This window comes from Gavia stellata, chromosome 11, assembly GCF_030936135.1.
Source record: "Gavia stellata isolate bGavSte3 chromosome 11, bGavSte3.hap2, whole genome shotgun sequence".
NCBI lineage: Eukaryota > Metazoa > Chordata > Aves > Gaviiformes > Gaviidae > Gavia > Gavia stellata.
Genome location: NC_082604.1, coordinates 5,436,177 through 5,446,527, shown reverse-complemented (window position 1 = coordinate 5,446,527; position 10,351 = coordinate 5,436,177). Strand labels below are relative to the sequence as shown.

The 10,351-nt window shown below is 41.6% G+C and overlaps 1 protein-coding gene across 1 annotated transcript in view; it reads left to right on the top strand.

Moving 5' to 3' along the window:
* Positions 1-2,183: 2,183 nt before the first annotated feature.
* The window catches only part of ARHGEF4 (Rho guanine nucleotide exchange factor 4), a 119,552-nt gene continuing 111,384 nt past the window's right edge, over positions 2,184-10,351 (top strand). Inside the window, 1 exon segment of the mRNA XM_059822572.1 lies at positions 2,184-2,236. Coding sequence (XP_059678555.1) covers positions 2,222-2,236 — 15 coding nt within the window. The 5' untranslated portion in view covers positions 2,184-2,221.

The window sequence follows — 10,351 nt, the reverse complement described above, 5'->3', positions numbered from 1 at the left end:
CACCCACCTCATTCCTGGTAGTGCGGAGGTACTCTTGGGTGGGGATACAACTGAAGAAAAACCAGAAGTTTCACAAGAGAAAAGAGAGAAAACAGATGCAGTTTCACCCTTAGGGTTCATCTGTAGTAATTCCACGGTAACAAGTGCAAAAGTGGAATTCAGGAGTGTTACTGTACCACTGGGCAATGATATACTTATTGCAGAAAGTCAGGCAGATCAATGTGAAGAAGCGCTCTTAAAATCACATAGCAGAAGTGGTGTTATGATCTCTGAGAAAGAGCCTTGCAGAACAAAGACTGGTTTTGAATTAGAGACAGAAGAGTTTAGAAAGTCATGGGCTGAAACAAGAGATGACCAGGTGTCTAAGGAAGAGGAATTCAAAGCACATCAAGGCAGAGAGGAAGGCTTGTACATAGCTAGCACAGTAACACTGGAAACGTGCAATGCAAGCAATTTGTGTCAGGGAGATGGTGCTGATGTTGACCTTCAAGGGCCCAGCATCATCTCTGAACAAGCAGTAGGCAGACAAGGAACTGAGGGCTGTAACGGTTCAAAGGAACAAGTAGGTCTTTGTGAAGAACCTTCTCCTAGCAAAGGAAAGGAGGGCTCTCCTGCAGAAGACACAGCTAGCCCTAGCAAAGACAATACACTGAGTCTAGATGTGTCTGATGTCTTTAACTATTCTGTGAAAAGGGAGACCCATAATGCTTGCATCCTGGGCCTAGATAATATAAGTACCTGCAGTATTAACAGTGAGGAAATGGATGAGAACTCATTCCACGTCCTGGGAAGTAACAGCAGTCTCTATAAGGCTGTGCAAAAGCCAACAAAGAATGGGAATAGTGGGAAAGCTTCCAGGTTTTTAGTATTCTCAAAAATGACATCTTTCAGGAAAACTAAGCCTGCCACAGCAGAAAATCAGGGAAGTAGCAGCTTCTTTGGCAGCAAGGCAAAGATGGAAGAACTGGATGCTGGGAAAGAGGATGAAGACACTGAAAGTTTACAGTCTTTCAAAAGTTGTTCATCTGGTTCAGCCTTCCACAGGAAGGAAAGCTACACCTCTGAGTACTCTGATGATGACGATTTATTCTATGAGAGACCTGCAGGATTATTCAACAGAATGAGCCTGAGGAAGGCTTCTGGCTCTGGTCGAATACTAATGGAAGATGTAGATACAAATTCAACTTCTCCCACACTGGCTCCTGTCAAATATGCAGATCGACAACTTTCAGGTTCATCTGAAAACAATGACAGTGAGCTTGTGGAATACTCTGGGATTAGAAAATCATTCCCTGAAAATGAATACAAAAGAAACAAAAACCCCGAGGGCAAGAAGTTCAAGACAAGGTTGGCCTTGGCACACAAGTCCCTCTCAAGCTTATTTGAATCCAAATCTCCAGAAAAGGAAAATACTGAGCAAAGCTCAAGAGTATCACTGAAAAATGAAAAGGAGAAAGCCAAACTTCGCCAAAGCACCTGGAAAGCTTTTCTAAAAAGCAAGGAGGCAGATGGAATAAAAAGGCCTGTCTTAGCAAGTTTATCACCAGCACAGGAGAGTCTTAATGCAACTAGAGGCCATGTAATGAGAACAATGTCAGTAGAGCGACAGGATAGTTCCAACGGACACACATTTTTTAAAGCAGAAACAGCTAATGGCTCCTCAACAGACACCAATTATTTTGACACCTCTGTGGAGCCTGTTGATATCTCTTCACCTGCAGGTATGTGGAGAAAACGAATACAGTCCCATGATCTGGGCATCAGATACTCACAGAGTTCAGACTGTGATGAACAACAGGAGGCTCTGAGCAACAGTTTAAATACTTCTCTAGAGGAATACTGGATGAAATCTCCATTTAGCCCCACTGACTTGCAGTTGTCATTTAGTCAGTCAAGTCCATCATGTCCCCAGCTCTCAAATTCTGATGGTAAAGACGTGCCTTGTAGGCCCATGAGTCCTAAACCACAGAGTCCACGATCCACTTCTCAACACAAGAGCTTCCGTTATCCTGGAAGAATATGTGCCACTTCAATGATCTCTCTTGGGAACAACTCTGCAGTTGAAAGCAATTTGGAGGCTCCTGAGAGACCAAAGACACTGAAACCCAGAGGTAGTCTCTTACTTTCTGTGCATTCATTGGACAATGAATACCAGAGGGATGACAGTGGCATAAGCAGTCAATCCCAGATCAGCTTAAACACAGCTTCTTCCATTAGTGACATGCTCCGAGATGAGGTGAGTTGCCTGGGAATGATCAGGTGGTGGTTTAGTTTGCAGAGTCTTTTGTTTTAATATGGTTTAGGAATTCAAGTGAAACTCCTTAATGGTTTAGTGAACACATTGGTTAGATGGGTGCATAAATATTCCTCTTTGTTTAAGACAGGTAGCACTACGTAAATCTTTCTGTTTCTGTTCAAGACTATATGAATTGATGCATTCTTTAAGGGAGGATTTACCACAAAAATCTGAAGGAATGGAGTCATCACAACAGCACTAATGCATAATATGCCTCAGACAGATTACACAGACACCACCCTGTGTTCAACTCCAGTTTTTAGCTAGGTCTTACCCCTCTTAAGATAAGGCAGAATTGAGCCTTGTAACTAGTGTATAGTAAATAAGTTTCTTGAAGTGAAAGGCAACATAGAAATCAACTCCCATTGCTAGCCGTCACTTTTTAAGAAGTAAAATCTTTTTCTTTAGACAATGGGTAGCTGTCTTTCAAAGTACTATGAGTCTTTTGCAGTCACCATAACTACCCTTTGATTGCCACTAGAAGTCCTTTTCTGCCTTTTCTACAGCAAACAGAAAAAACCCTATGGGCTCAGGGTCTCCTTTTGATGTTGCATTGTATTCTACTCCTGGTAACACATTAATTTCCTTGTGATAGGCTGGATCTCACAGAAAGGATTGTATCTTCAATAGAGATTTCTTGGTTGGCTGAGGCCTTTAAAAGCAGAGACTTCTTCTGTCAGTAGGCTTTTAATCCCAGAGAGGATTTCCCGAGTTGTAAGTGGCTGGGAGTTTAGGAATCTCTTTCAGGGCCTAAGCACAAACCATCAGAGTGACTGAGATTGATCTGTTAGCTGAGATCCCAGCACCTGGCTTGATCATGCTACTTTTTCAGTATTGCTGGTGATGAGTTTTGACATTAAGAAATGGGCAAAAAGATTTTGTCAAGCAGATTTTCAAAAGTGGCGCTTGAAAGAGGGTATGAGATTTTGCGTACCCCAAGCAGACATTTTTCAGAGAGTTCATGAATCTGGAACTGCTTGATCAATTCTGCAGCTGAGGGCTGGTTGTGTTCAACTCAGATGAGCCCTCACAGAGCTTTTGCTGCTGCTGCTGCTGCCTTTTGTCTCTCACATCCCAGGTTATATTAAAGTTTTAAGATACCCTCCAAAATGGTCTTAGCCTGCCCTTTCTCCCTGTTTTTTTTTTTTAGAAACTCCCTATTTTTTGCATAGAAATAAAATGGTTGGTTGGAACAGACCTTGGGAAGTCATCTAAACCCACCTCCTTCTTCAGACAGGACTAGTGGCAACACCAGATAGACAAAACCATGACTTTGTCCAACCAAGTCTTGAAAACTTCCATTGCTGGAAATCTCACCACCTCTCTGGGAAACACGTTCCTGAGGAAAAATTTTTTCCTAATGCCCAACCAGAACTTTACAAGCTACAATTTCTGGTCATTGTCTTGTGGCATTGTCTGGCACTATTGAGAAGAGTTTTGATCCATCATCCATGTAACTACAAAATTGTTGCAGACTGCTCTTACATTGCCTTTAGTGCCTTCTTATCAGCTTGAATAAACCCAGTTCCCTCAACCTCTCCTCACATAGTCCTAATGAAATTTTTTTGATTTATTGTTTTGGGTTTTTTAGCTAATGCTGTCTGGAACCTAAAAAAACACGTGGGTGGCAGTTTGAGAAGTGAGGGCTGTAGTCCTGGAATTGATGTGGACAGAAGGGGAAGAGAATTTGCTTTATTCTCTTCTGTCCTCTGCTTTACTTGAAAATCTTTTGTTTTCATGGGCATCGACTTAACTTAGAAACTTAACACTGGACACCATATTCCAAAGAAGAGACTGCAGTGTTACACCAGCCTAGGAAAATGCAAGATAATTGGACTATACACACTGTCAGCAGATGAAACCTCTCAGAGGATGAATAAAATCATTGACCTGTAAATGATGACCCAAAAGAGAATGTAGAAAAGAGTGGAGAGATGAGGTATATGTAAAGCCTTAATAGGCAAGCCCACATCCTATAACAGAACAATTAGGAGCAAATAAATAATTACTTAAATTCATTGCTAGTTTAAATAATTCGAAGAAAACCATGAAAAACTTAAATGGTATCTAAGCCATATAAAGCCAGTTCAATTTTCCGGATTCTTCTGGAGGCTGCAGAATATGATATCTGATATTGGATAAATGCAGCTGGAGCCTGGAAATTAGTCTAAATGTCTCAGTTTTCAGGACACAACATCTTATCTATTAAAGCAGTTAGGGCTTTTATTTATTTCCATATTAGGAAAAATTTGTTCACTGAAAGGGTTGTCAGGCATTGGAATAGGCTGCCAGGGAGATGGTTGAGTCACCAACCCTGGAGGTGTTTAAAAGACGTGTGGATCAGGTGCTTAGGGACATGATTTAGTGGTGGATTTAGCAGGGTTAGGTTTACGGTTGGACTTGATCTTAAAGGTCTTTTCCAACCTAAATGATTCTATGATTTTCATGACATTGTGAGATGAAGTAGAACTGCACCCTGGCTTTTGTAAGTGAAGTTGTTTTTTCAGGAATCTCTGAAAATACAGCAGAGACATTGGGCAAAGTATATTTGCAGTGTTAAGTCTTTCCAACATAATTATAATCTAAACACTAAGGATGGTCTTTCTTATGTAAGTTGATAAGTAAAAAGGTCATAAATCAAGTTTAATAGTGGATTTGAATAAAAGTCCTTTTCTGTTCCTCATGAGTAAAGACATTATTGCAAAACCAATGCATAATTGTGACATTTCTTGAGCTCACTTCCCAGCGTGCCCTCCACTGTGGGGATATGTATATATTCCTCAAGCCCCCAGCCAGGTATTTTTCGGTGGTATCAGCTTTATCTGTGTTACAGTGGTGTACCAAACAGCAATGGATCAGCTTGCCCCTGATGGCTCTGGCTACCACACTAGCAAGTAATCCTTCTTAGCCTGATGGAGAACAGGCCAGCCCCTTTCTCATTACCTGCTAATGGTTAACATTCTCCAAGTTATACCTGGGACAAAGATTTTATGCTGAAAACAGCAAGACAGAACAATGACCAGTTTGCCGATGTGGCTAGGCCTTCATTACATATTTAATTCATCTGATTGTTTGTGGCATGATTTTACTTACATAATTGTGTTACCCAGCAGGCAAGAGCAAGCTGTCCTAATATGTCCCATGTTTGGAATCTGTGCAAGTTCTCCTCCTTGGTCCTCTCCAGTATGATGAGGTTAGGCACAGAATACCAGCAGGATACACTTTGCTTTTTGCATATCATCTAGTAGATAAGGAGTGTTTCTAGGCTGTGGCATCTCTTGCCAGTGGCAAAGAAGAATTGATCTGGGATTGTTGGTTAATTGAGAGTAGATAGGAAGTGCCTGCAGTGGTTCAAGGGTTGTTGTATTTGGGTCCTTCAAATGAACTGTGAGAAACTGGAGAAATACTGTTGTCAGCACACAACATTTTCTTGGCATGAAAAGAGACTCCTGAGATCATTCATTCCTCAATGTTATTATCTCCCACCTTAAATATTATTGATTCTAACACTGATGCTACCTGGAATAGTAGTTAGATGCCTCAGGGCACACTTAATTTCAAGTTGTTCCAGTATAAAAGCTGTAGTTTTGTGCAACCACTCATTAAAAGCAAGTAAGAGTGAAGTGCAAAGCTATGCAATTCCTTGCTCTCAGCCCAACATCAAGCAAATAAAATGGATAGCACAAAGAGCACATCAAGAAGCACAGGGCTTAATATATCAGACCTGCAGGCATCTAGGAAGCCTTTTCACATTGTATAACTGAAGTACAGTTGGAAAAGCACAGACAGACAAGACTGGTCATTATTCTATTTTCAGAGACACTGTCTGTCTTTGTAAATAATATTACACAGACAGAGTGACCTAAATCCCAGTAGTAATGTTATTGTAATATGCCATCTAGAATGAGGGTGAAAAGGGCATTGTCCTGTGCAGAGTGTGTATTACACTCTCAAAGGATAGGAGAGCTGCTGCTTTAGGGTGGAGTACCCCTAAGCCTATGGAGAAGGATGAGTGAGTAGACAGGCTGGTTTCGGCCAGCCAATACTTTTAGGAAAGCATTTTCTTCTGAATAGTTCTGGGGCTAGGTAATTGAGCTTTACCACCTTCTGTTCAACCTGATTTGAAGCAAACTAAATTTCCAGCCAACAAACCCTATGTTTTCACCTGCTATTTGTAAAACAGGAGTCTAAACAGCAATGTCAAACGCCGCCTGAAAAGAGGCCAAATGAGAAATGGGTTCCCCATCGCAAAAGAAGGCCCCCCCCGATTCCACCATCCCCACGCCCTATCTCCACCCTTGAGAGCAAAGCCTGGAGGCTTTCCTTCCTTGCTCCAGATGAAAAAGCCAAGGAGATTCCAGAGAGGAGGAGGAAGAGACCTAAACCCCTCTATAAGTGCTTCAGCTTCGATGATGTTTGGATGGAGAGGAACCAAAAAAGGAAGCTAGAGAAGGAGACACAGCCAGAGAGAGGGATTCAATTGCGACAACTCCCAGAGGACCAGTTAAAAGTAAGAAACTGTACACCGTCCTCCTCATTCTCTGGCACTGTCTTCCTCTCTGCGCCAGCTGCTTCTTTTTACTGTCATCATATTCCTGTCCTTGCACTTTGTCTGGTACTGGTTCTTTCTGCTTTGGTTTGGGCCCAGTAGTCTGTGGGGACTGATTAAACACTAAACTGGTCCATAAGTGATGATCTCTAAAGGTGGTGAGATTTTTAGTTGCTATAAGTGAGCAGTTCCTGCCCTGTGCCATGTTGAACAACAGGATGAGAGAGCATCAGATTGCTCCGTGAGCTGCAAGATAGGGAGGGCAGGGAGCAAATCAAAGTTGCCTTAAATCAATAGAAATTAAACTGATGAAATAGCATTCTGTGCCCCGTGGCATTGCTGTATAACTTTAAAAAGGGATTTCTAAATTAGATTTCCCTTATATCTGAGGTCAACTCCACAATTCCTACTGAGGCAAATTCCTGCTGTGAAATGCTTGAGAGAACATTGCCGTTGGAGTTTTAACTATTAGTATTCTCCTCTCCACCAGGGGAGACTTTTAGATCAGCGTTATGATTGCTTGTGGCAAACTTTGTGGCTGTTGTGACTCCCACTGATGGCATCTGTTACTCTTGGATCCAGAGCTAAGTTCTGTTCCCTTCAGGGAGAGCCATGAATTTGTATCCAAGAGCCAAATTTAGCCTTCATACATAAAAAAGAACTTGTGAGGAAAAAGGACATGAGATAGAGGGACACTCCATGCAGCATCTGATGATAATATGGAGGAAGCTTCTGAGCAAGCTTGAAATCAAGAGCAAATATTCAAATAAAAGCTTTCCTCAGGGTTTTCTGTTTTGATCTGTTATCTGCATTTGTTTCCCTTTCTCTCTGTTGTCCTGGTTGCCTGTTTCTGGTTGCTCTTGCATCAAAATGACAATCTTTGAGGGGAGCTGAGGCCCCAGTCTTGTCTCCACTTCAGCACGTGCTTGAGCTTATGCGCACAAATAGTTCTGTGGATGGTGAGGGGGAAACATTCACCTGACACAGCTCAGCTTGTCCACTATGGCTTGCCGGGAGTAAACCTGCTGCCTTATACTTGTCTGCCTGAGAGCCTCCCATCGAAGCTGACAGACACCTGGGACAGAAAGCCAGGCCAATTTCAGAAACAGCATTTCTGAAAAACTGCCCACTGTTCTCCCCTGCTCAAGAAAAGGGGCTAAAAATCTGTGCTATTTTGTATTTGTAGGGTTCTTCAAAACAAAATGTTGCCAGTTGATGCTTGGATGAGTGCTGGGTATGGTTCTGTGATGTGTTGCCTACTCTCAATTCAGTGAGGATGCTTCCCTGGCTCAGCCCCACTACTACCTATGTGTTGAAGACAATGAGTAATGCTCCTGAGGCATATATATGTTAAGATTAAAAAAATTTAAAAAGAAAGTAATTGTTTTACTTTTCTACCTTGTTGAGAGTTCTGAGTGCTTAGTGCTGTACAGGCGTGAAACAAGCTAGGGAAGATGAATCCCTGGCTTACACAGGCTCAGTGATAAACAGAAGCCAGTTAAACATGCTAAAAATATGTCTTACAATTCCTTGACAAGCATGGATAGTGATGGAAATCTAGCCCATGCTGCAGGGTATGTTGGCCAGGCCTGAGACCATTAGTGCTTCTAAGAGGAGTGACCAGTTACCTCAATAGCTTCCCCTAGAGCCATCAGATTACACAGCTTGACTGCTGTCTGTTTTGCTGATTGACTGCACATTTTGATGCTGCCAGAAAACAGCTTCTCCTTTAAGTATTTCCACCCTTATTTTCTGCTGCAACTTACCTCTAAATTGTGATCAGCTGTGTAATGATTTGCAGCTGCCCCTGTGCCCACTGAGGTACCCTCATTTAATATTGCCTGCCTGGGGGATTTATGGGCCTGCGTTAGTTTTCTGGTTCATTCTTCTTTGGGTAGTAGAGGTGAGTAGAAGATATCTAGTAGCATGTAGGCAGATTTGGTTTTTACTGTTTCTGTTGATTTAAGTGTGTTATGCAGATTATTGACACTTTTTATCTTTGCAGGCAGGCCAAGAGGGCACAATGCTAACTTTTATTGACAGAACTGTTGGGATTCAAGGGCTATTTCCTCTATGCCCATATAACTGCATTTATTGGACTGTATTTTTTATTTATAACAGTCATCACATAGTTTCTTTTTCCTATTGTGTTTTATTCTGTCTTTGTAGTGCTCTATTCCTGTAATAATGCTGGCTTATTCATACTCCTAACTGTGGTGGGAGTGCTGTCACAAGCTGCAGTGTTTGAGAGCAATTTTAGAAAGATGCTAAATCCCTTTTTATAAGAAGAAATAAATTGTTACAAAAGAAGCTTTGTAAGATGTTCATTGTCTGTTGTGGTTTTTGTGACTGGAACAAGGCAACCGTATGGGGCTTTGGAGATCTGAAATTGCAAGTCTGATGTTTTCTGACACATGGCTGCCTTGGGATGTGTGGCTTCCGTTATAACAAGTCATATTGTGTTAAGTCAAGATCAGGTCAGCATACAAGGTGATGTAATGCTGCAATATTGTGGAAACAACAGGTCAGACCAGGGAGGAATTCTTGATTTTTTTTTTTTTTCCAAGTGCTGATTTCTGATACTACTCTAGCATTGAGATCAACATACACAAACTAGTACAGTGATAATAAGAAGCTATTCTGAAGGCTGGTAGTTGAGATTCAGAGGGGGATGGACAAACAGTCAGGAAACTACCTTTAAAATAAAAAAATATCCACTTGAAATGCCAGTCCTAAACAATTCTATATACTGGTCTTTTTTTTGCTTAGGTCCAGTAAGCTGCTCATCTACTTTAAATGGGAACAGTCTGTGTAAATCCCTAGAGTCAAACTCAAAGCTTGACCCAGCTGTCCCTTATAATGAAATGCTACCAGTAACAAGCTGAGCAGCTTCTGATTTTGTACCTTAAAGTGGTAACATTTAACTGGTCATGGCAAGCCTTTGAAGGCAGCACCCCCTGAAGTGGAAGAAAAGCAACTCACATGATGATGAATCTGTTTTCTTTTGCTTGTCCATAGACTTTGCCCTTCACATGGTGATGTGTTTCACAGTGTAGCCTGGGGTCCTCTTACTTATTTTTAATGCATTATAAATTCCCTAGCTGGAGCAGAGACAATGCCCCAAACCACTGATATATGTAATGCTGTAATAGCAATAGGGTCTGTTTTGGGAATTATTTTTGCAAAAATTGTTTTAGTGATGTCTCTGAACAGCCTGTCTGCTCCCATCCTGATCTTTCCTGTTTTGACAAAAAGTTAAAACCTGACTGTTAAGCTTGATGCCTCTCCAGTGCACAGCAATAGAAGCACAGGCATGGCTTCTACATGCATTTTTTTTAGAGCGCAGTTTCTGCACTGCCAAATTAGAGAGATTCCTAAAAGGCCCATCAGGGGACTATACCCAGAGGGGGTATAGTGCAGAAAAAGCTCTCTCTTTTATTTTGAAAGAGAAATGAGAAGCAGTGAAAAATAGATCTTTGGCTTATTGTCCTGAATACGACTCCTAG